General features: G+C 41.6%; 1 protein-coding gene across 3 annotated transcripts in view; it reads right to left on the minus strand.

The window, feature by feature from the left end:
- PJA2 (praja ring finger ubiquitin ligase 2) overlaps positions 1-20,817 on the minus strand; it is a 33,996-nt gene extending 13,179 nt beyond the window's left edge. The window contains exons 1-6 of one of the 3 annotated variants that reach the window (XM_072031189.1): positions 20,633-20,816; positions 10,063-10,248; positions 7,816-8,001; positions 4,864-5,929; positions 1,702-1,860; positions 4-183 (exon numbers count right to left, since the gene is read on the minus strand). In XM_072031189.1, coding sequence (XP_071887290.1) covers positions 4-183; positions 1,702-1,860; positions 4,864-5,929; positions 7,816-8,001; positions 10,063-10,195 — 1,724 coding nt within the window. In that variant the 5' untranslated portion in view covers positions 10,196-10,248; positions 20,633-20,816. Of the gene's footprint in view, positions 1-3; positions 184-1,701; positions 1,861-4,863; positions 5,930-7,815; positions 8,002-10,062; positions 10,249-20,632 lie in introns of all 3 variants that reach the window. The other 2 variants (XM_072031191.1, XM_072031190.1) reach the window with 2 other exon arrangements.
- Between the last annotated feature and the right edge of the window lie 6,037 nt (positions 20,818-26,854).

Genomic DNA, 26,854 nt, shown 5'->3' on the forward strand with positions numbered 1-26,854 from the left:
CACCTCCACTCCACATCCAGGTCCTCACTCACACTGGAGTCATCCTCAAGGTTGTTGTTTCCATCCAAAATAAATAAGCCAGGATGCACAAATTCACTAACTAGATGATTTTCCTCATCACTGCTACTTTCTTCAGGGTACTGTAAAAAAGGAAACTCCACTTCCTCCAAAGGTGGGAGTTCCCTTCAAACAAATAAAAGTGTTTTTTTTCCCCTTTCAAAAAAATCAAAGAGCTAATACTAAAAAGTTAGGAGAACTTACAAATATATACCAGTGGGTACACATATTACAGATTATAATTTACAAATATATACAAGAGGGTACACATTTTACATCAACAGCTGAAGCTGCATTTCACAGACTACAGAGTCCTAGACTGGGGATTTAATGTTGGCTGTGGGGAAAAAAAGTCCTAGTGGTATCAACTAACCCATACAGACTAAGAACTTAGTAAGATACATGATTCTGTGGCAAAATTATTTTTGTAATACTCAAGGCCAGCAGCATAGTAAGGGGACTTGCTTTGCATTTTCTCCAGTACAGGCAGTATCCCTGCCACAGCTGATTCGGTACCAACTTCCTTATTCATCTAAGCTCTTAAGGCAAAAAAAATAAACGCTCTCTCAACTCCCTAGAACAGCCTTCCATGGGGAAAGCTTGGCCTAAATGCAGAGATATTATTTGTAAGAGAAGACACGTACGTGAGGAGAAAGGTTTCTTTTTCTTTGATTCTCTAGAGGAGCACAAGTCACCAGGATGTTTAGAACCACAGCACTGCAAATCCTACTTTCCTGTTTATTTGTCTTCTGATGAGGAATCATTTTAGAAATGGGTATATTTGCAGGCTATTCACACACAGAAAGTTAAAGGACAAACAGCTCCATTGCTGCTGTTCTGAAACAGATTACTTTTCATAAAGCCATGCTAATTTTTCAAACCTCAGGAGACAGCAATACTAGCAAGGCAGTAATAAATCTGGACTGCTTGGTGCTGGATACCATCTGCCTAAGAGTAGAAGCAGGAGAAAGAACACTTAGGCATGACTTGTTGCACTACAAGCACTCAAACTAAGAATCAAAGGTCAGTATTAGATGCCTAGAAATATTTTCCTTGCCTATTTATAGCTACAAGTTTTGTCTTGCAACATTGGCAGACACTTTAAAAAACATGCAATGAATGATTGGAAGTATTTGCTTGCTGAGAGCTTACAGTTTCTTTTTTTTTTTTTTTCCAGTGTACTTTAATCACTGATAGGGCTGCAGAAATAAGAAGTAGCAGTTCCATTCACTGGATTATGAAAAGCAGGGACAAACAGTTCTGCAAGGAGTACTATGCCGTATCAGAAGATGTATAACGTATGCCTCTTTACAATTAGCTTGTCTTACCTGGCATTTTAAAGTCAGTATATCTAGCCTGTTATCCTTATAGGTGCTACTTTTTCCTCATTATTGGAATGTCAGTGCCCTCTTATTATTTCTGTACCTTTCATAAAATAGTCAGTATTGTTTGTATGACAGGTCATTTTTCGTTTGATTTTAAATGAGTAACTACTGTGGTTATTATGATGTAAGCAAGTGGTTACTGCTAAGATAGTGAGCACCTTTAGAATTTATTTTATTCTATCCACAGTCACATGGCTACTGTGTTACTGATGATGTCAGAGCTGACAGGAACAAGTTACTTAGTGAAATAAAAACATACCTTCCACCTAAACCAGAGCCTATATACACTTCTACCTCTTCAGGCTCACGTTCCTCCCTGCCTGGGAGCGTCCCCCAGCTCTCATCACTTACGGACTTCGCTGCAGCAGCAAAACAAAAAGGCCCAGATGCAGACCATTCTCCATCACTACATTCTGAGCTGCAATATAAACAAAGCAAAGTGTTAATTTAACCAATGCGTTAGTGGAAAGAAAACAAACATACAAACATTGTGTCCTCCTGCTTTTGTACAAAGCTTTGTTGTCAGTGTAGGCTACTTTTCTATAATAATTTTTTGGTATTTATAAATGTATTAGGTATATAATTAACCCACCAGCAGAACAGATGAATGGTACTAAATTTTTCCAGGTACAATTCATGCTGCATTTCACCCACTGAAGTTGAACGTTGATGTTTTTGTACTTCCCCTTCTAAAAGATCAACATACTGTAAGGCTAACCCAGAGACTGAGAACTGTCCTTTTTTAAAAAAATAATCTAGTAATGATTTCCAACACAGATTATAGTAATATCAATTATGTTGGTAGTCAACTTTGTTCCAATATTCTGCCTATAAAATTCTCATTAAAGTTAACACACATACACTAATTCAAAATAGAAAAAAGGTTATGTCTACAGTCATTCAGAACACACAATGCAAGAACTTTGCATGCGTATATTTCAAAACTTAGGATTTAACTATGCCAAATTCTACAAAGATGCAGAGCTTCCCTTAGTGATTATTGAGTTACATATAGACTTGTCACTTGCCAAAACATGACATGTTAACTTAGCACGTGGACTTTCTGGAAGCAGACCTTCTAGCCAAACTGGCCTGTCCTTGCCACATGATCCCAGCACTACAGGGTGGGAGGTAAAGGACATGCTCCTTGTTCTATCACCCTTGCCCTCCCTAGGGACCCACCGCGACCCTCCCAGTTCAGCACACACATGTATCTAGCAACTAGGCAAGGCTTCCTCTTCCTCATACAGTCTATACATGCTACCACCACAACAGCTGGGCATTTCCTCAAGGGATAAATGAGAGCTGAAGCCCCACGCTGCAGCCATCAGGATGGTGAACTTCTCTCCGGGTTGAAAAGTGAAACTTGAGTTGCACGATACAGTCTGACATGCCAGCTCTGCTCTTTATACAGCTACATAAACATTTTTGAACACTTAAATATGGACTAACCATTTAAACACAAAATTTCACCTTGTAAAAGTTGAAAAGTCTCAGTACAGAGTAGACACTGACAGCTTACCTTATAAGAGCACATCTTTTGAGGGTAAACACAGATTATGTTTAAGTTAAAGAATATGCATGCTTCCTATTTAGTAGGTCAGTAATTTCCATCATGAAGAACACAGTCACTTTTTCAAATCCAATCTATATTTCTCTCATGTCCTGTTACAACAAGCTATCACTCCATCATGGAAACCAGCACTATAACTGTACAGTATTGTCTGTTTCCTCCACTGCATTTTAATCTTCTAGCAGCAGCATTTCACAAGTAGAAAAAAATATTATATAGCAATGAAAATGTTAAAAAAGTAAACCTTACAGGGAAGGAAAGGATTCACTTGCAAGTCCACCTGTATGTTCAATAGAAAAAAAGTAAAATAATGTCTACTAACAGTTTACAATGCCTTAGAGATTTTCTTCTCTTATAACCAAGACTCTGCAATATTTAAAGGATAAGAATTTATGCCGATTTTTCATGTTATTTTCTCCACAAAGTCTGTGGTAACACAGGCTACTAAACTTATGAAACCTAGCAGCAAACAGATGCACACAGATGAAAACAAACTAGAAGAAAAAAAGAGAAAAAACACTAAAGCAAGGAAGCACTACCACATTTACCAAAAACAGAGGGTTAAATGCATTTTTTTCCCCACTCTCAAACAGATCATTTAGTTAATTTTAATTCACAGCGAAAAGTGCTTAATTACCCTCATGTGAATAAAGTTCATCAATATAAGGTTTATTCAAATCAGTCTACCTTTTGGGTAGACAATCCAAAACAGAAGGAAGCCTGAATACTGCTCCTGGCATCCAGGCTGTAGCCTGGAATCTGTACTTCTGAAACAATATTCATTCATAGTTATTTTGGAAACACCCACTCATCTGAAGAACCTTAATTAAAAATTAATTAAAAACGCGGTATTAACCAACTCTATCAAATTATTCTTCAGAGATGACAAAGAAGAATTTTTTCACAAAGTCTGAAAAGAATATCAATATTCTGCATGACAGTATATTTGACTTCAAAAAAATCCTGAAAATAACAAATCTTGAGGGAAACTCTCAGGAAAAGAACAGTAATTTGCCAAAAAGCATGTTGAACAAGGTCTTCCTTCTCTCCTCCATCCTCTCTTTAAAAATAAGAGAAGTAGTAGCCTTCCTGAGTGTTAAGGTAATTTGACCCTACACAAAAGGAAAGTTGGTATTAATATAGTGAGGAAAAAGCCAGCACCAATTGGTGTTCTCCTTTCTCCCATCTTTAGATATTACACATACATTTTTATTTGGTTTTACATTTTTACTTGGTTTTGGGTAACTTCTATCAACTCCCACATAAATTTTTTAATGATCATTAAAAGAACTAAGACAGCGATGTAAGACAAATGTTTCCACAAATACATTTTAAAGTTTCACTCATGATCTAAGATACCGTTCTTTACTGAGTTCTCTGCCAAAAAAAAAAAGATATCATATTAACTATCACAGTATTAGAATATAAAAAAACAGACTGAAAACTAAAAGTTCAAGATAAATGATCTATAGTATATATATCTGTATACAATAATACTACAAGGCTGCATTTTACATTTGTGTCCCCATGATTTTTTTTTAAAGGAAAAATATTCAAGCAAAAAACAGTACTTTCCTCATGTAATTCTTATGCACCCAACTCCACTGTTTTTTACAAAGAAAAATATTTAAATCGTATTAATTTGCTACAATGCCATAAGTACCGTTTCTTTAGATTGCCTTGGAGAGGGCTGAAGGAGAGCTGAAGGGATAAATCAGCATTTCATTTTATGACTACATTCTAAAATTCCTCGAGTTACTATGTCCCATTTGCTGACAAATTATGAAGATGTGCGCATTACTTACACATACAATTCAGCACAATACAAATATAAAAATGGTACTTTACCTGTCTTCATCTTTGAGGGGCTGTGGTAAGTGTCTGCTGCAGCATTCAAGCGCATCCCAAAAATTGCTGTCATTTAAGTCATCATTTTGTTCTTGAGCTGTTGTGTCTCTCCTTAGGTCTGTGCTAGTGTTCTTTTGAGAATCTGTGTACTCTTCGGATTTGAGGAACATAGCAAAACTCAATTCTTCGTTGTCGTTTCTCCATGTACGCTTATCATAGCCTTGCTGGATTTTAGCAGTTTCACTTCCCCTATTAGAAGTGCTTTTGCTTTCTTCATCATCACCAGACAGATGAGTCTCTCTCTCCAACCGGCTTCTGGGATTTTGCTTTATTTTAGGTCTCACTACTAGCTCAGGTGGATTTCCTTGTTCAGCCTCGTCATCACTGAGGTTTAATTCATTATAAGTTGTTACAGGGGTACAAATTTCAGTATCTACTAGATTTATCTGTTGTGTTTCATGACTGTCACCAGTCACATTACTTTTTGGTATGGCTTGATCTTCGGCAGGGGATTTTTTAAGTGTTTTGTTGTTTGAATGGTTCATGTCTGAATCTGTGCTCAAATATCTTGTTAAAGGCACTGGTCTCACTTCCTTACAACATTCTCTAGAAATTCTGCAGCTGAGAGTGGACAATTGGGACTCTAAGTCAGTGAAAGCCTCTATAGTTTTTCCTAACTCAGAAACTACGTCATCTAGTGCTTCCTGAAATACACCTGCTCCTTCTCTTCCCAAACATACCTGGTCTTGTCCATCATCATCTTCTCCATCACTGCTATCTGGCTCATAAGAATCGATGTTTACAAAAGCAATTCCATTGTGACCATTCAAATCATTAGACACTCCAGAAGCATGTTCAGTGACGTGTTCAGAATTTTTATCAGGATTCTGAATGTTCCCTGTGATTTGGTTGCCTTCCACTTCATAAGAAGCTAGAGAAACTGGTAAAGTGCTTGTCTCTAAAATTCGGCTCAAATTAGTCTGACAAACAGGTTCTCCAGTTGCAATATTTTTTAACAGTATCTCATCCCATAAACATGAAGGAAGTTGAACTAATGGCCTGGAACCTACACAGAAAGTTGCAAGAAAATACATTAGGAAAAAAAATACCAAAAACAATGGAGACATTCTCAATTATAAAATCTGCTCATGAAAAAGGTAGTTTACTGAGAATGTGATGCAATTTGATGATGCATTTAGCAGAGACATAGTCATCCTTCATTAATATATTTAGTCTTATTTCTATAAATCAAGCCTAAAAAAATTAAATGATACAATTTCAGCTCAGCATGCAACAGCAAAAGACAAATATTAAGGAAGCATGCTCACAAGCAGCATCCTTACATTGTTTAATTAAAATGGAATTTTAAGATGAGAACAGGAAACCTGAAATACACTAGAGGATTTAAGGAGCTGCAACATTTCTTTCCACATGCAAAAAAAATGAACTAACCATTCATTAACCAGCTGAATTGTGCCTCCTGCCACACTCAGATAAAGCCATTTATTGCTCCAATAAATTACATACTAATAACATTGTATTTTGTACATGCAGCTGTGAGTGCAACTCTTCATGAGAAGACAATAATAGCAGAGATGAACGTGGAATTTACAGATGGTAGTTACCATCACTGCAAATTCTGTTTGGTTATATTACACTTGAACAACTCTTGCATAAAAGGGACAATAAATATCAGACTCAGCGGCAAGGTAAAAGAAGGTAAAAATATGTTTGTTACTAGCACAACAAAATGAATGTTTATTTCAAGTCATCTGTAAGCTTCAAACTGTTTCTGGACATACAGTGGCTTGCATTACTTGATGCAAGTACTTAAAAATTTTAAGTTGGTATTAACAGACTTGGAAATTTAACTACAAGAGAAAAACACTGAAACATGCATAGCCTCATAGCCTCAGAACTTCTAAAGTAACATTTTCTCTCTCCTTTGTAGACTGTTTTCTAACTGCTGTCTCTTTTTTTTTTTTTTTTTTTAAAGTTAATACTATACTACTATCAAATTTATAATACACCATTGTTCCTGGACACTTAGGTGAAGTGAATCATCTCTGTATGGCTTTATTTTATTTGTAGCTCCACCTCTATGACACTACCACCTTTTTATTTCAGTTACTCAGAGCTGTGCCAGCTCTTAATTTAGGAGTCATTAAAAATGTGCCTTTTAGACAGTATTATCTCCTTGTTTGTAATGATTGCTGTGCATGTAAATTCTAAGAGAGACTTGTTTTCTACATTAACGAACAACAAAATGCTTGTTTATTTGATCTCTTTTCCTATCACAGCTTTTCAGATTTCTTTGAGAAACATTTTGGATTGATTTATTTCTGTTTCGTGCCGGGTCACTGCTAACTAAAATGAGCTGCATATTTCTTTATTAATTGACCTGACACCTTAAATGCAACTAAGCAACCATGCAAGATTGGTAAAAGGATATATTCTTGGGGATATTCAAAACCTGATTTGACACAGTCCTTGGTTACCTGCTTTAGGTCACTCTGCTTGGGCAGAGGTGCCTGGCAGCCTCAGGTGTTAAGCTGTTCTGTTTTCCCTTTTATTTTAAACCCTGGAATGGTTATTATTTTACATGATTTCCTACCTCTGCCTGTTCTTAACGTAGCATGTTATGGAGTCCTTACAATGCATTGTTTTAATGTTTTTCTCTGGTAGTTAAATTTCCAAGTCCATTAATACCAACTTAAATTTTTTAAGTACTTGCATCAGACAATTTAGTGAACACTAATGATATTCATTTGATATTCATTAAGCCAAAAAAAAAAAAAAAAGAAAATGGCCCAACTGGTATAAACAAACGAGAGCTTTTTAAGGTGTCATACAGGCTTAAACTAATTCCAACATAACTTCTGCCTTCCCTTCCCCACCCCCAAGCACCTCAAGTTGCAGTTAAATGGAATATATACAGAGAGATGCACATACGTGAAGAAGTCTCTTCCTGAACATTGTTCAATCTCTTGTGTTCTCCACTGTGTTGGCATACACATCCATCTTGGCAATTCAAAGATGGCATAATGCTGATATAAGGACGTCTTGTTTCAGACCTTCTATCCATAGTACCACCTACTGGTTTTGGCAACGCAGGTTTTCCAGCTTCTTGGCCCACTGCTAGACAAGGTTATGGAGGAAGAAAAACAAAACCAAACAAAAGAAGAAACAAACAAGAAGACTGTGTCAGACAGCATTATCTTAAAGTTTTCTTCCTCCCCAGTTTGATTGTTTTTTCCTCTGTTTTAGCAAGGAATTTCCCGTTTCTCTTCACTGAAGTTTTGAAATTCACTAACATACGTTTTTTTTAAGAACTTAACATGCTCTGTGTATATATGAAAGCACATAACAGGATTCTGATCTACACTAAATATTGACAAGTACCAGTATTTCCCTCGTCTTAACATGCTTGAAGCAAGTAACAGACTTAACAAAAAACTGAAATTAAGTCCAGATACTACACGACCTCATTTTTCCTTTGGATGTGATACGCCTCTACACCATGATACATATGTCATCTTGCAAGACATTTCTGAGTGTTATAACAGAAGAGATTTCAGTTAATGCAGCACAATACAACTAGCACTAGCTGTCTTGTCCACATGACAGGAAAAGCACAAATAATCAAATTGCACCTTCTAGAAGAGAAGTCCAAGTGCATTACATAGTTCAGGCATGGCCATACAAGGCAACAGCCCATGATGTATGATTCCTGTTACCAAAGTAGTATTCCCTGTTTTTGGATCTTAATCTGTATTTCCTGCTAAAATTTTCAAGAGCTACACAAAAACTTGAAAAACAGTGGGGGAAAGCTGCCAATGTAAGGTGAGTTGCTAGTATAGCAGTAGTTATCAGCTATAGGTAATCTAACACAAAAGATTGTAATCCAAGGATGGTGCTTGTACATATGTAATTAGAAGTTCAGTATTTCAGATGTTCAATGGTTATCTCATGTCCTTCTGTGTCATTTTTTTAATCTTTACTACATATAGCGTTAACATAGTATCTCTTCCATTCTTGAAACTCAAACTGAAAAGGGCACATTACATTTAAGGAGAATAAAGTTTAAAGCTATTAACAAAGTCGTCCAAACTTCAGGGAAAAATATGAAAGCTTTATTTTTCCTGGCTGTTAAATTAAACTCTTGATTACTCTTAAAAAGAGAACATCTGTATGCAAAGATACTGTTGATTAGTGGTTGCTTTACGCAGCTTTCAGTAGCGTACTCACAAGTAAAGCTTGTACTTGCAATATGAAGACTACCCAAAAAATACAGCTGCACATGTACCAACTGTCCAAGACCTTAAGCTGTTGTTTTGTTGTTTAAATTAGCATCACCATTGAAGTTATCATTTTGCTAGTCTCAGATACAGGAAACTAATTTTGGTGCTGCCTACATAATGTAAATCATAAAAAATAAAATGCAAGGAAAAAATAATGAAGTATTTTTCCTGGGGCTGTACTTACAGAAAAATCACATAATCCCTTAAAAGCTTTAACTGAAGAAGCAAATAGAAGAAGACTACCTATTTATTATAAAGTACAGCTTCTAGTAGAAGCTACTGTCTTAAGAGGTTCAGACACAACCTCCTACAAGCATTTGTCTCTAATTGGCTGCACAACAATTCAGAAAACATTTCCTAGCAATCTGAACTTCAAAGATTTGTGAAGAAAGTTGAAACATTTTGCGTGATCTTCCCTACAGGAAAAATAATTAAAAAAAATAATAAAAAAAAAAAGAGACAAATCTAAGTAACTACTGTGAGGTTGACAAAGATTACATAGCAACCTGGTCTATGATACGTCAAATGCTTCACAGTCTAGTTCTACTGAAAGGTTAAAATAGGAATTCCCTTCCAAATGACATTTTCTACAAAGGATTAATTTGCCTCAAAGACAAAATAATTGGAATTCTGTAGCATTATGATTATATAATTGGTTAGCATGCATTAACTCAATGAGGAATGCACTTCTAGCAAAATTAAAATGCAAAACAGATAATACTTCGATATGCCTTCATGTTAAGTTTCCTTCTCTGAAAACATTTAAATAGTAGTTTATACATACTACTATGTGGCTACTCTCTTCCCTTCTCCACATTTTCCTGTGCACCTTCCCTTCCCCACCCCCAAGCACCTCAAGTTGCAGTTAAATGGAATATATACAGAGAGATGCACATACGTGAAGAAGTCTCTTCCTGAACATTGTTCAATCTCTTGTGTTCTCCACTGTGTTGGCATACACATCCATCTTGGCAATTCAAAGATGGCATAATGCTGATATAAGGACGTCTTGTTTCAGACCTTCTATCCATAATACCACCTACTGGTTTTGGCAACGCAGGTTTTCCAGCTTCTTGGCCCGCTGCTAGACAAGGTTATGGAGGAAGAAAAACAAAACCAAACAAAAGAAGAAACAAACAAGAAGACTGTGTCAGACAGCATTATCTTAAAGTTTTCTTCCTCCCCAGTTTGATTGTTTTTTTCCTCTGTTTTAGCAAGGAATTTCCCGTTTCTCTTCACTGAAGTTTTGAAATTCACTAACATACGTTTTTTTTAAGAACTTAACATGCTCTGTGTATATATGAAAGCACATAACAGGATTCTGATCTACACTAAATATTGACAAGTACCAGTATTTCCCTCGTCTTAACATGCTTGAAGCAAGTAACAGACTTAACAAAAAACTGAAATTAAGTTCAGATACTACACGACCTCATTTCTTCTTTGGATGTGATACGCCTCTACACCATGATACATATGTCATCTTGCAAGACATTTCTGAGTGTTATAACAGAAGAGATTTCAGTTAATGCAGCACAATACAGCTAGCACTAGCTGTCTTGTCCACGTGACAGGAAAAGCACAAATAATCAAATTGCACCTTCTAGAAGAGAAGTCCAAGTGCATTACATAGTTCAGGCATGGCCATACAAGGCAACAGCCCATGTATGATTCCTGTTATTACCATACTACTTCAACTGGTTGAAACAACAACAAAAAAGTGTAAACACAGTGACACTACTTAATTGTTAGTTTGTTTTAGTTTGTTCTCTAAAACATCAGTATTCTTCATGAACAGATGTCCACCCAAGAGAGTCAAACTCCTGGAATTCAACTCTTTATTTTTTATTTTTAAAAATTGAATGCCTTCAATTAGAAGGCTTAATGCCTTCTTTGCCTCAGTCTTTAGCGGCCATACGGGTTGTTGTCTGGATACCCGGTACCCTGAGCTGGTGGAAGGGGATGTGGCCCTCACTATCCACGAAGAAATGGTTGGTGACCTGGTACGGCACTTGGATGTGCACAAGTCGATGGGGCCGGATGGGATCCACCCAAGGGTACTGAGAGAACGGGTAGAGGAGCTGGCCAAGCCCCTATCCATCATTTATCAGCAGTCCTGGCTACCGGGGGAGGTCCCAGTTGACTGGCGGCTAGCAAACGTGACGCCCATCTACAAGAAGGGCCGGAGGGCAGACCCGGGGAACTACAGGCCGGTCAGTTTGACCTCAGTGCCAGGGAAGCTCATGGAGCAGATTATCTTGAGTGTCATCACGCGGCACTTGCAGGGCAAGCAGGCGATCAGGCCCAGTCAGTATGGGTTTATGGAAGGCAGATCCTGCTTGACGAACGTGATCTCCTTCTATGACAAAGTGACGCGCTGGGTGGACGAGGGAAAGGCTGTGGGTGTGGTCTACCTTGACTTCAGCAAGGCTTTTGACACCGTCTCCCACAGCATTCTCCTCAAGAAACTGGCTGCTCTTGGCTTGGACTGGCGTACGCTTCGTTGGGTTAGAAACTGGCTGGATAGCCGGGCCCAAAGAGTCGTGGTGAATGGAGTCAAGTCCAGTTGGAGGCCGGTCACTAGTGGCGTTCCCCAGGGCTCGGTGCTGGGGCCGGTCCTCTTTAATATCTTCATCGATGATCTGGATGAGGGCATTGAGTGCACCCTCAGTAAGTTTGCAGATGACACCAAGCTATGCGCGTGTGTCGATCTGCTCGAGGGAAGGAAGGCTCTGCAGGAGGATCTGGATAGGCTGCACTGATAGGCTGAGGTCAACTGCATGAAGTTCAACTAGGCCAAGTGCCGGGTCCTGCACCTGGGGCGCAATAACCCCAAGCAGAGCTACAGGCTGGGAGATGAGTGGTTGGAAAGCTGCCTGGCAGAGAAGGACCTGGGAGTGATGGTGGACAGTCGGCTGAATATGAGCCAGCAGTGTGCTCAGGTGGCCAAGAAGGCCAACAGCATCCTGACTTGCATAAGAAACAGTGTGGTCAGCAGGGCTAGGGAGGTGATCGTCCCCCTGTACTCGGCTCTGGTGAGGCCGCACCTCGAGTACTGTGTTCAGTTTTGGGCCCCTCGCTACAAGAAGGACATCGAGGTGCTTGAGCGAGTCCAGAGAAGGGCGACGAAGCTGGTGAGGGGCCTGGAGAACAAGTCCTACGAGGAGCGGCTGAGGGAGCTGGGCTTGTTCAGCCTGGAGAAAAGGAGGCTCAGGGGCGACCTTATTGCTCTTTACAGATACCTTAAAGGAGGCTGTAGCGAGGTGGGGGTTGGTCTGTTCTCCCACGTGCCTGGTGACAGCACGAGGGGGAATGGGCTTAAGATGCACCAGGGGAGTTTTAGGTTGGATGTTAGGAAGAACTTCTTTACCGAAAGGGTTGTTAGACGTTGGAACAGGCTGCCCAGGGAAGTGGTGGAGTCACCATCCCTGGAAGTCTTTAAAAGACATTTAGATGTAGAGCTTAGGGATATGGTTTAGTGGGGACTGTTAGTGTTAGCTCAGAGGTTGGACTCGATGATCTTGAGGTCTCTTCCAACCTAGAAATTCTGTGATTCTGTGATTGATGTTCACAGCAAGTAAAACCTTTAAAGCTGGATGCAATGCCTTTTTTTTTCCCCAAGTAATTCCTCCATATGCAGAATATACATCTTGTATTCAGTTGTTCTTAAAAGATACATCATGCAGCTATTCTGTCCTGAAAGAGGTTTATTAGATCAAAATAGTGAAAGCTTTCACCTTTTACTGCATGTTTGGATTTCACATTTGGATTAAGGCAAGAGGAAAGATCTACCTAGTTAACAATATAAGGAACCTACATGCCTCAAACGGGCAGCATTTAGGCATCTAAATCTATACACCTGTCTGCAAGCAATCCTTCGCACAGTCAAGTTCCTTGCAACACGTAATAAATTTTCTCAGTTTCTTCCCCCAGCTAAGCCAACCATAGAAGTGGCCATTGCTCTACCTGGCAGACAAAGCTCAGTTTTCTAGGCCTGTTCAAAACACATTCAACTGCTGCTGACTAGACAGAGTTCTGCAAAAGCGAACTCTTGGATATATCTTCATAATACCCAAGGCAAGGATGAGAGGATGTGCTTCTCTTCTGATGCCACAAACCAGTGATTAAGTAATTGAGGCATGTGAAACAGGCTAAAGACATTAATTACATGTCAAGCTAAAGATGTTTATACCCATACCTCCATTGTTTCAGAAGGATACTACTGTCACCTGAACTCCTCAAAGGCTCATTAACAGCAGTTATTAAGCAGAGAAGTTTAAAATTATTGGATATGGATTTAAGGAAGACACAGAACCCAGGAGAGTGGTTCCCAAAATGCACAATGAAAAGCTCAGATTGCGGAAAGCAATGACTTCATTAACGTCTGAAACATCACCTGGTTACACTTCTGTGGGTAGTTAGGGTCTGGCGGCCAGAAGATGTGGCGCTGTACGGAAAGGTGGAGTCCCTCCCTTGATGGACAGTAGCGCGTGGTCTGTGATGTAAGCAAGCAGAAGTGACGGCTATGGGCCTCGGGTGTATAACGCCATGTGACTCGACAATAAATGCCATTTGCCATCCACCACATTGGTGTCTGTGAGCCGATGGACCGAGCGGCCTGGGGTTGGTCGCCGTGCCGTCCCTGAACCAGGTCGCCACTGCCCCCTGAAGGCAACACACCTCCAAACAGACTGACCAATTTAGGTCTCCAGGAACCCAGTAGTGTAAAGGATCCCTTCTGCAAATATGAACCATGTATTTGTTCCTCCACTGTGGGCCTAACTTTGGAAATACAGTACAGGCGATTAAAGATATCTGAATGTTTATTTGTGAAGAAAAAAGATGCTTTTTGTCACCTTGTCCACTTGAATGACAAAAATTATTCAGCATTTAACGTTATTTAGAGAGCTAATGAAAACACTACCTACATCAAGTTTATATTTTTTGAACTCCAAGAACACATCAAATAATTAATTGTGAAGAGCCCTGTGAAGTCATTTAAACTAAACTCTTAGCTTAGAAGCACGCACGCACACTTGGTGCCAACGTGTTTGTACCTAATGGGCACTACAAGCCTGACTATCAATTTTGATATAAGCAGGATCGATGCTAGTGACAGTAAAATAACAACACCGGGTGGCAATGTGATCCTATGCGCATGCAGTACCAGAATTAGGTTCTCACACTTCTGAGATGCTTCCCTCAGTGTCTGCTCTGTGTGCCCTCACAGATGGCCCTCCCCACGCTCCCTGCAACAGGGCTTGCTGCATGGCCTTTCAGCTCCAGCAGCAGGAGGGTAAAGAGGTCAGAGCCAGACTGAGCTTATCCTTCTCTCTTCAATAACTGCGGATGGACAATAAGAGCTGCAGCACACAGGCAGGCATCTGGAAACAGGCAAAGAGAGGAAGGCTGGGCATTACTGGGGCAGAAAGGGAAGAGATGGACTCAGGTCCAGCACACCCTTACACTGCACCAAGGTCCCAGTTTCCAAGGAGTATTAAATCAGATAGAGCACCAAGATTGTTCTTTGGGAAAACAGAGGAACAGACGGAAGGAAAAGGAGACATCCAAAACTATACCATTTCCTAGAGATTTAATAGCATGGTAATGCTTGGTGATCATGGATGAAGCACATTCCTAACCATATGTATTTTAGGCAAAAGTAATCAACGATTTAGATGACAGAAATCCTAAAATGCTGTTTCAGAAAAAAAAGCTTTTTGTGTCAACAGCAGAGGTCTACAGATGAATTTGAGGAAGGCTTAACACTCCTATTTTTTTCTTGCTGATGAATACAATTTGTCTTAGAAAGCATAATACCATACAAATGCTCATGTATTAGACTATGTTAACAGAGCAGGCATCCCTTGGAATTGCCTAAGAAGGTAATAAATATATGAACAAAACCAAATACTACTAGCAAACAAAAAGAAGTTATCCCCCACACACACATACTTTAAAATGAAAGACTCCTAGAAGAAAGGCCACTGCAAAATATTCTGATACTGATCTGAATCACTTTGCAAATAGCAAAATAGAGGGAAAGAACACCAATGAGATGTTTCAATTGATAGTGGCTTCTTTACACTTTAATACTAAATACAGTTTCCATTTAGGATTTTTCTGAAAATGTGCAGTTTTATATATTCATTTTTGTGCCGTAAGTGCAAAATTTATTTTCTGATATATTGCAATCCATTAAGGCATAATCATACAAATAGTTCTATTTCTGCATTAGTCAATAGGCACACTAAAAGAAGATGGTTAATATCTAGGGCATTGACTGCATACCCTTAATATCAATTAATGATGTATATGCTGATACTCAGCATATACAATCACAACTCTATCCAAATTGTAAAAAAGTTTGCCAAAGTTCTTTAAGGGGAACAGGCACTGGTACTGCACAAGTAACAGTGAATTCAAATATATGCAGGAAACTCTAAATGGTTGCTTTGAACAAAATGCTTTAAATATAGCCACAGGGCAATTGGTATTTAGTTAAGATGCAAAAGGGAGAAACACAGAACTAGTTCAAGTCCAGAACTCCCTTTGCAAGTGGATCCCAGTCACCACCTCCCATGTAGAATGGGTCTGAGTCAGAACTGGTGAGCTGCTACAAACCAGCATCTTGACACAGCCCCTTTCTATCCCTAGACATTCTCCTAAAGCTGAAGATCCTGCATGACTCCTAAGCTTCACCCAGGCTTTTCCAGCCAACATGGGTGCAGAGAATCCCCTGCACCGCTCTCTGTTCACTGCAGACAAGCTGCCAGGGTCAGGCAGGCTTGTTCTGATGCTGCTTCAGATGTGGTTACCATAGCTGGCTGCCAAGCTGTAAATTGGACCAACTGAACTTACTAAGCTTCACCAAATCCCCCCTCATTAAGGTCTTTTTTTTTTTCCATTTTTTTATGCTTAGATGACAGTTGCATCAGCACAGCTGCCGTGACAGAACAGAGCGAGAAGCAAACAGCCAGAAGCAGGAATCACCGGCAAACCACAAACACTGCTACCAAATTCCTGCATCCCTTAGCCATCAACTCTCCACTGAGTACTGATCTGTAACCATTCCAGCACTGATTTTTCCACTGTCCTCCTACCAGTTAGCTGGTCCAAACATGTGTTCAACTTCTGCATTATGCCTGGTTTCTTCACACTCCCTTGCTCATATTTTAGCCCCACTCACTTTACTTTCTTGTAAAGTGAGACTCACTCACTTTACTTTCTTGTAAAGTGAGACAGAACTGAAAATAGTCTGAACGCATCACTTTCCTCTGCCTTGACTTTGACTCAACCCTGACTTTGGTAGGACATGCAAATCTGTCCTACCAACTGCCAGCTCTGGCTTACCATAATAATTGCTTTTCCAGTTTTTATCCCGAGGAATAGCTTCAGCAGAAATTCTACATTAAAACTCAACTCAAGAGACAGGAAAGATTAAGGAACTGAAGCACTAAAAGCTTTTAAAGATAAGGATGGTGTATGTATCGCATGCACTAACCAATTAAGAACAAGTCCCACCCTGCCTTACAAAATGAGCATTACAGCTTCAAAAATAAGAAGCCTAGCTTTGGCAGCAACCCCTGCAGTGATGTGTACAGTGGTTTAACAACTGATGGGCAGATCAGCTCCACCACACCGCTGTCTCACTCCCCCTTCGCAGGACAGGGTGAGAAAATAGGATGGCAAAAAAAAAAACACACAACAAAACAACTCATGGTTAAGATCAGGAGCGGTCTAATCAGAGGAAAAGAAAAGCAAAGACTGTGCAGAAGAAAAAGGAGAAATCAATTACTCTGTCCTTTCCAACAAGGAGTAAATTTTGTCCATGTCTCGGGAAGGAGGGCCTCAATGTGTCGCAGTTGCATGGGGGGACAGGCGCTTCCCTAACAAGAGCCCCTTCCCCAAATGTTGCTTTGGGAAGTTTGGGCCAGCTGCCTTGGTGCCTGCCCCCCTCGGGCTGCCCACCCCATCCTGCTGGCTCTGTAGGGCTGGGGGCCAGCCCTGGTGCTGTGCCAGCTCTGCCCCACTGCAGACAAAACAACTGGGGCCTGGGGCCGCAGGTGCAGGGCACAGCGCTGCGTGGGATGCTGCGGGACGGCGAGCTCCATCCCAGCCACCTGCCAAACCCGTGCGTCTCTCCTCCCTTCCTTTCCCAGCACTGCAATCTTCACACGCTGAACGTGTACCAAAATAACGGTGTGGAAGGAGTTCTCATCTCCTGTTTTTAATTTGATATCCAGAAATTCACTCCTTTTTTTTCAGACCGCCAGCACACGGTTTATCTCCTTTTCTCTCACACTCAGAATTACTTGTGCACTAAGCGAACACCACCAAAGCCTTCCCCCACCCCAATCCATCCTCTTTTCCCTTTGCCTCTGACTTTCATACTGTGATTTTCAATTTCAGTTCCAATTACAAACTTCTGAGATGAGGATGCATCTCTTTAGAGCTGAAAAGGCCACAAGTAGAAGCCAGAACTAAACAAAGTGTCAAAAACTTTTTGAACAGTTTAAGCAGAGAAGGTTCAGGTTTATGTTTTGTCAGTGTAGGTAACCTCAACATACGTTAAGAAGTTGGAACAGTCACTTCCCCTCTCCCTGCAAACACAGCAAAAAGGAGATGACAACAGAATCACAGGGTGGAAGTTCAAGTGCTCGAAACTCTTCGGAGTGATACAAGTCAGCAGCAGATCATGCCCAAAGATGTATTTTTCCATTGTCATCTCTCTCATCTTACATAACTGCCTCTATTAAATTCAAGTTAACCCAAAACCGAATGAACCCTCATCTGCTACAAGAAGTACCGAAAGCAGTTTTCAGAAGTGTTTTTTTTGTTTGCTTGTTTTTTGTTTTTTCCCCAAAGAGCAGTGAAAACTCACTGTTTTGAACAACATTTTCCTTTCACAAGCAGTACTGTGTTCCTTGGATACAGGGCTAACAAAAGCCTCTGATTCAGCTGACAGACAGGAGAGCTCTCCTGAAGTTGGTTGGGCCTTTCAGATTTTTGAAGTTCAGAAGTATAATGTGAAGTGATCCTAATGCACCTGGGGAGAGATTGAGAAAAAGAGAAGAGCAGGACATTGCTGTCAGGTGGGGTTAAGCAATGGAGCAAACTGCCAAAGCAAGAATAATGGGTGATGTGCAGCTCCACAGGACTGCAGAGGCCCACATGTTACACCAGTCAATACTCCTGCTCCGTCGCAGCAAACAGCAACCAAGTTTATTAGGTATTAGAGTGAGGGCTGCAAGGCATGCAAAGCAATCCTTCTGTGCTGATCAGTGTTAAAACTGGATCTAGCATTCTGCAAAGAGCTTTAAACACCATACCTGCCCATACACACACAGAGGGGGAAAAAAAAAAAAAAAAAAGAAGTTGGTCTTAAATTGCAGCAAGGAAGACTTCCCTGACATTCAGAAACAACACAAGCGACAAAAGGGAAATGTTTCTACCTGCAGTAACACCATACGGCTTAGAGGGATTGCAGGGGGGGAAGGGGGGGATGAAGATTGTCATGCTGCAGCCCAGAGAGCAGGGCTCATACAAACACCCAGTGCTGGCAGAGCAGAGCGGCTGGGCTGGACCCTCCTGAGGTCCCCCCCACTCCCACGGCCCTACCACCCCCCAGGAGAGCCCACCTGAACTCCAGATGTATATGCTACAAGAGCATAGAAATGGGGTTCACGTCATCCTTTACTACAGCAGAGAGGGAAAAATCTCCTGCACATCTTCTCATTTTACTTCTCACAAACTTCTGAAGTGCTCTATGAGATGGAAACAATTACACTGGGTATGGTACAAATACTTGATTTTCTTGTTGTCTCCTTTTAAAAAACAATCGCCTTTCACCGAAAGCCTCTTATGCCAGTCTTAGAGACACGTTATAGATTTAGTAGCTAGGAGTCAATTTTTAAGAGTCAAAAAAATTACTGTTGCAGACTCCTGACTGGAAGAACCGCTTAAAATTCATACCTGGCCAGTTTTCTGAAGCTGCTACCAAGCTACAAATATCTTGCTCACCAAACATTTGATGGAGACGTGCCTGTTTATGATGCAATGTCAACCACAGAGCCATTAAAACAAAAGGTTTATTTGGGCTTTTGCTGATGTTTAGAAACCATTCGAGTTATGGAAACTTCTCTTGATTATTTCAGGTTTATTTAACCTCTGACACTAAGCTGATGGGGAAGGACATTTTGGTGTAGCTGATTACCACTAATCTCCTGAGCAATCATCCGCAGTCCACCATCAGCATCAGATGCGTTTCTCTGTACTTTGCTTTTCTATGTTATCAAGTAGTTACGTCATTTTATATTCAATCAGTTAACACCTTGGATTTTTTCTTCCTGCACAGCATCTAACACAAAGATGTTGCAGATGTTGAAGCAATACACGAAAACCAGAGTGTATTTTAGCAGCTAAAACACCAGAGACTTTTCAGACCACTTTTTAATAATTTTAAATACCTATGAAAGAACACAAGTATGTGCCAGTTGGAATTCTTTCCGCTTCCATAGTCACGCACTTGGCTACCTGAAACACTGCATAATGGTACCAGAATATCACGCTTGAAATTAATCAGATTGGAAAAGCTGTTTCAAAACAACTGCTCAGAACATTAAATACTATTGGCAGCAGGATCTCCAAACATCTTCCTCCACGGTGACACAGGCTTCGAGGAATTCGTGTGCCCACTCTGCTGTCCTTACAGATTATTCCACTCATCGGTACAAGCTTGTTAATAATTACCTCTGTTTCCAGTATAAATAACTTACAACCTGCTCCACAGGTACCACGGAAACAGCCAAGCAGACTGGCCTTTGAGGGAGCAGAAGTTTGACAGCTCAGGAAGCGCCCCTGTACTAAACAAGTACAGCGTTACTCCGAGCACTTCAGGATGTTCCTGTCAAACACAGCATTAAGGGCGATTCGTGCCAGTTGGGGCACACAGGCCCAAACCCCAAACGCTGTCAGAAAGCCCCACGCGGAGCTCATGCCTGCAGGTGTCTTAGGGACATGCAGAGCATCGCTCCCCCACCAGTGCTCTGAGCAAGCATTGCCCTCCCCCAGCGATGTGGATTTATATTTAGGACACGTTCAAAGGCTTTTGTATAATATCTTGAAACAACGCTAAAATGAACTGAGTTTTTAAGGTGTTCGTATCAGTTTCAGGTGACAAACACAACCGGGACCTGCCCAAACACACCACTGAGTGTGTAAGCAGCAGGCTGCCGAGGCCTCCCTACAGCACTGTAGTGAGCTCTGCCCGAGTTTTACAGCCCCATCCACAGCAGCGCAGAGGGCTCGCTAACGCACCAGCGAACGCATCAATTTGCTCGCTGCGCTTTGCCCAGAGCACTGCTCAGAAGCACTGTGATGAGAACCTGAGCGGCAAATTTCACGCCTGCCGCCCCGAGTGCGTGCACAACCCCAGAGAGCCCAGCTGGCAGCCCGGCCGTACTCACACCCAGGCAGCCTGTCCCCACGGCGCCCCTCTCACAGCCGCATCGCCCCGGCGCAGTGTGACGCTGGCACTGCTGCTGCTGCCGCTGCTGCCGCGGGGCACGGGGACACTTCCCCAGCACCCGTCCCGGAGCCGCCACCGCCGCCGCGGGCGCGCCACCAGCCCTACCCCTACGGGCGGCCGGCGGCAGCCAATGGCAGGCCAGGGAGAAGGCGCAGTGGCCAATCAGAGGCGGGGGGCGGGACCTAGGAGGGGGTATGTGGGAAGGGGCGGTGTGAGCCCGGCCGGCCGCGGGGCCGGGGGCGGGGCGGGGCGGGGAGGGGCGGGGCTGGGTACCCCGGTGCACTTTAGCTCATTATAATATCATTGTAATACCAAAACACACCTCCATCCCAAAAGCTACCCGCCTCCAAGGTGCGACCACCCCTCACTGAGCATGCGCCCTGAACTTCTAGAAGCCTATTACTTTAAACGGAGATGGGGGAAATTTTCACCAATCATAGCTAAAGATATGCTTGAGCAGAGCCACTCACGCTCCACCTAAAAGACAGAAAATAATATAAATTGGCCTAAGAGAGAGGGGATGTTGGGGGGGATACCACCATCAGGGCATTCAGGTGATATATGAAAGAGATGAATTCAGGAAATCCCCAATGTTAGCTCCTATTGACCCGGGTCAATTAACCTCTGTCATCCGTGGACTCCCTGATTATCTTAAGATGTTTGTAGCGAATATGCAGGATTGCATACTAGCTGCTCGTAGGGATGATGATCGTGGTCATAGGTGGAATCCAAACTCCCCCATTCCCACCTGGAGTGAATTTGTACAAGGCATAGACAAGTACAGACACTCAATGGGCTGGATAAGTTCATCTAGTATTAAGTCCCAAGACCACTCTTGGTGAGTCTACCAAATCCACACTCGGAATCCCAGAAACCCCAAATTCAAAGAGGTTCAAACCTAATAGGGAACAGGGTGAATTGTAGCATAAGGCCCTAGCTTTGGGTGTACTCCGACCATTCTTGTGTGGTGCCTCTATGGAGGACCTCCGTACATTAGTCCAACTTCTGAGTAAGAAAAATATTCCAGCTGGGGAGAATCGCCTAACCAGAAAACCCCCAGCCCTTAAGGAAACTGCAACTTCTGCACCAAGCCCAACTGAGGAGGCAGAAGCTCAGCAAAAAAAAACCCTCCTATCCCTGGGGAGGGCAGTGAGCCACCCTGCTAGGCAGGTATTAGCAATTCAATGGCTTTCTTATGAACACTCCGACCCTATCATTGCCATTCCCTTTGGACCCCCAAAAATATTGGTAATTTTTCTTATTGTCACACAGGACCCAAATGTCAGTAGTTACACGTGAGACAGGACAAACCCTGAGCATAACACCTGATCAACACAGGGTTAAATTCACAGGGATCGATGGTGTGGAAAAACAATGCCCCACTGCAAAAATTTCACTCTGGCTGCCAGAGGAATGAAAATTAACAAGGGTAGAAGTATTAGTTGGTGCTGCATATACTAATATTTTAGGATTTGACATGCTGCGTGGCTGTATGTGGAAACTCCCTGATGGAACTGTGTGGAGTTTCATGACACATCAAAGGGATTCAGGCGCAGTGAGACTGAGTCTGTTACAAACATCCATACTCTTATCCCCTGCTAAAATCATTAATGGTCGGCAATATCTGTTGTCAGCAGCAGCACTTACGGGGATTGACAGGGTGGTAACAGAATTGGAAGAACGAGGCATTATTAAAAGGACCCACTCACCTTACAATTCACCAGTGTGGCCGGTAAAGAAACCAACCAGGCAATGGCATTTTACGGTGGATTACAGACAGCTGAATGCTAACACTACACCTTTGACTGCCGCAGTTCAAACATGGCAGAGATAGTGAAAACCTTCTGTGCATCTAACGGTAGCAATGGAGCTAACTACTCCCAAATATCTCTGCACATGGGAAGTCAAAGATTGCTATTTCACCCTCTATCTAACCCTGCTGGTTGAATACAACCAAGCATATTTTATTTTCTTTTGTGTTCACAGGAATCCTGAGTGAACTGTGTATGGACAGCTGGAGGATGACGAATCAACAGTTTGGATTACTAATGCTATGCTTTACCCTGACCTTAATGCAATTACAGACCTTAAAGGAAACTTAGCTACTGGGGTTGTGCATGGAGCTGAGGTGTTTCACCGTGGCATCTAACCAGGCATTATCACGGTATAGCGCAATCAGAACACCTCAGAACAAAAAGGATCCAAATCTCTCTGCTTTAGTTTTACATGGGGATAAAGTATTTTCAAAAGATGAATGGAGTTGGAATGGTTCCCTAAGAATGGCTGAACTTCAAGCCATGTCTGGCCAGACAATACAAATTGGTTGCTGAATAACTAACGGATCCACTTACAATAGGCCGACTGAAATTAGGACAGTTCATGCAGATTCTACCAGATCACAACGTTATAGTACTGATTGTACCAAAATAACTGAACCAAATTTTGATTGCTGGTACAATTTTACTTTCACTAAACCTGTAATTGTGTACTTTGGGGTTACAGAGGCACAGAGTTACTATCTGAATTTATGGGTAATACAGAAACATCATCGACTGCAAAGAATTAGAAGCCTCTGCCCCCGCAGATATTTGAAAATGAACCAACTCGGCCTCCCATTGGTCTAAGTCCTTCCATCTTCAACCCTGGTCCTCACATAATTAAAAATGTGGGACAACAACAAGTCCTCTTTAACCCTAGCTGATCTTTAAAAAGGGTAGATGCAATTGTGTTGTTGGGAATAGGATTAGGTATATTAAATGGCATTGATGCTGAGGTCCTAATGAGTAGAATAACTGCTACTACAGATGACCTAAGGAAATTGGAAAAACCAATACAAATTGAAAAAAATGATCATCAATTAATTGTAAATTCCCTTGGAAAAACTCAAGGCAATACCTCCCTTGCCTTGAGCTGCATCCAAGTGCAGTTATGGATACAATCTGTAGCAGCAGCTATCATTAGAGAAGGAGAAACTTTGCCCACTGAAATTCGAAAACTGATTTGGGATAATGCTTCAGAATTTGAAAAGGAGTTTCAAGCATGGTGGCAATTAGTCAATTTTACCTATTATGCAGAAAATGGTAAAATTGTTGCCTTTATACTTAGTATAAGCAATGCCACCATATACGATGTATATCCAGTCATTGCAGTAGGACTCAATTGTAATGGAACTATACTTTATCCTGAGCAGCATAAAGTATGGGCCCATCAAAAGGGAGGAAAGTGGCAAACAATTGCATGTATTGTGTGTGAACAAAAAGGCTTCATCTGTGAGAGTAACACACCCAAGACATTTGTCTTGACACTGAACAAAGTATTTGCCACTTTGAGATACATCCTAATGAAACCCTTGAAACTGTACTTCTATATATTGGGAAATGCTGTGTTTGCATGAGAACCCATTGTGATTCTATAGTCATAGATAATACTATTGTAAATACAAGTGATCACTCTAATAATTGTGTTGTTTTTTTTTTTTTGTGTGTATTTTTTTTTGTAATTTTTGTGTAATTTTACCAAAATTCTAGGATGTGGTTTTAGTTACACAGCTCCTGTCACCTTTCATCAATTTATTGTGTCCAATTATATTCTGCTTCATGATCTGCTGCCTACTTTTACTGGAATGAACCTCACCTTACTGAAAAAATTGCTGGTGCATGAGGACTTGAAGCGGCTGATGACACAAGTTTGAGAAAACGGACAAAAGACTCTGATTACTGTCCATCATGATGTACAAGAAATACACAGAGTGATGGAAAGAGTGAAGAGAGATGAAAGACACAGTTGGTGGGACACTTTGTTTGGATGGTCACCAGCTTCCACAGGAATCTTCAACAAGATGCTTCACCCTGTTGTTGTTCTGTTTACACTCACTGTATTATGCTTTATACTGACAATTAGTTTGTACGTTAAAATTTGGTTTATGGTGAAACGTTTAGCATCCCTACACAATGTACATACACTTGATAAAACTCATTCTGAGAATGTACGTGATATCCCCGACATATTCCAGATGTCATAAAGCTTGAGTGACTATAGTCACAGGGTAGATTAAACGGAGATGGGAGAACTTTTCACCAATCATAGCTAAGATATGCTTGAGCAGAGTCACTCAAGCTCCACCTAAACGATAGAAAATAATATAAATCGGCCTAAGAGAGAGGGAATGTCAGGGAAGATACCATCATTAGGGAAGATACCACCACCAGGAGAGATACCATCCCAAGGAAATATACCATCCCAAGGACCTCCTGACCCCTGGAATCAGTCGACGGGCTGAGCCTCTCTTCCCCCCAAACTGGGACACCTTTGGGTGAGATCTGAACACTTGGTTATACCGTGTGTCTCCACGGAAACTTAGAAATCTCTATAGAGTCTTTGTGCCTTTTAATACATTAATCTCCAGGCTGCACACCTGTGTCACCTGTGTATTTCATGCATGCTAGCTTGCTTTTGCAGACAGTCACTATTGCCGGCAATCCAAAGAACCTGTGTACCTGTTGCTGTAATAAATTGCACTGGATTGCATTGTTCATAGTTGTGACGGTTCTCATCAAACGCAACTAAAGGGTGGTTATATGTTATTGGTGAATCCGTGACCATGGTAGTTCAGTGCTCTGAATCCAACCAGCCCCCTAATGGTTAATGTGTTATTGGTGAATCTGTGATTGTGATAGCTCAGTACCCTGAATCCAGCTGGGCCCATAACGCTTAATCGGCTACACCCCTTAATGCAACAACCCAGAAGGCAGTCCTGAGGGGCAAAGGAGTCCAGGAAGGCTGAACACGCTTCAAGAAAGAAACTCTAAAGGCACAGGAGCAGGCCTTCCCCACATGGCAAAAGATGAGCCAGAGTGGAAGAAGAGTGGCCTGGCTGAACAGAGTTCAAGACCATTATGAAAGTGTACTGATAAGTATGTATGTAGACAGATTGATAGACAGACAGGCCAAACTCAGGTGTGTTGAGGCAATGTGAATTCCTGAGAAAGATCAAGATAGGCTAGTGTTTGTAGACTGCCTCTACAACCAGTAGAGCCTAGATGCCTCAGCAGCAGAGGATACAGATCTTCAAGTTAGGCTCATGTTGCAAATTACCCTCTTACAGAGCCACCCTACAGATTGGTATATGAAGAAAAAGGAAAAATTAATCACCATGGGTTAAAATTAGCCTCTGTGAGTACTCTTCTTGGTACATCAACCCAGCACACCATGCAAATATAAAGAGATTTGGCAGAAACAATCAGTCCAATTGGAAGGATCCTACCACTGTGCAAACATCTTGAGATTGTGTCCTCAGCGGGGAAGCAGCAGTGAATTCTTCGTGAAAATTTGCTTTTCTGATTGATGATTATATTGCAGTAAAGACATAATCCAAATATCTGTGGACTAACAGCTTCTTTCTAATGTATTTTAAGTGATTGAATAAGACACCTTCACACTGCTGAAGCATCCATGCTGTCATTCATATGGTATTCAAAAGATTAAATAAATACATAAATAAACATCAATAAACACCTGGACTTGTGTGAAGTGTTTGTAACTGTCCCACATGACACCCTTGTCTCAAAATTGGAGAGACATGGATTTGACAGATGGACCACTTGCTGGGTAAGGGATTGGCAGGATAGTTGTACTCAGAGTTGTGGTCAATGTCTCAATGTCCAAATGGAGATCCATAATGAGTGGTGTTCCTCAGGATTAGTATCAGAGCCAGCATCATTCAATATCTTTGTCAGTGACATGGACAGTGGGAGTGAGTTCATCCTCAGCCAGTTTGCTGATGGCACCAAGCTGTGCAGAGCAGTCGACATGCTGAAGGGAAGGGAGGGACCTGGACAGGTTTGAGAGGTGAGTCTGTGCAGATATCAGGAATTTTAACGAAGCCAAGTGCAAAGTCCTGCAACTTGGCCAGGGCAATCCCAAGCACAAATACAGGCTGGGTGGAGAATGGATTGAAAGCAGCCCTAAGGAGAATGGCCTGGGAGTGCTGGTAGACAAAAAGCTCAACATGAGCTGGCAATCCATGTTTGCAGCCCAGAAAGCCAACTGTACCCCGGGCTGCAGCAAAAGCAGCGTGGCCAGCAGGGCAAGGGAGGTGATTGTCCTCTTCTGCTCCACTTGCATGAGACTCCCCTGGAGCATTGCATTCAGCTCTGGGGAC

Source organism: Anas platyrhynchos, chromosome Z, assembly GCF_047663525.1.
Source record: "Anas platyrhynchos isolate ZD024472 breed Pekin duck chromosome Z, IASCAAS_PekinDuck_T2T, whole genome shotgun sequence".
In the NCBI taxonomy this organism is placed as follows: Eukaryota; Metazoa; Chordata; class Aves; order Anseriformes; family Anatidae; genus Anas; species Anas platyrhynchos.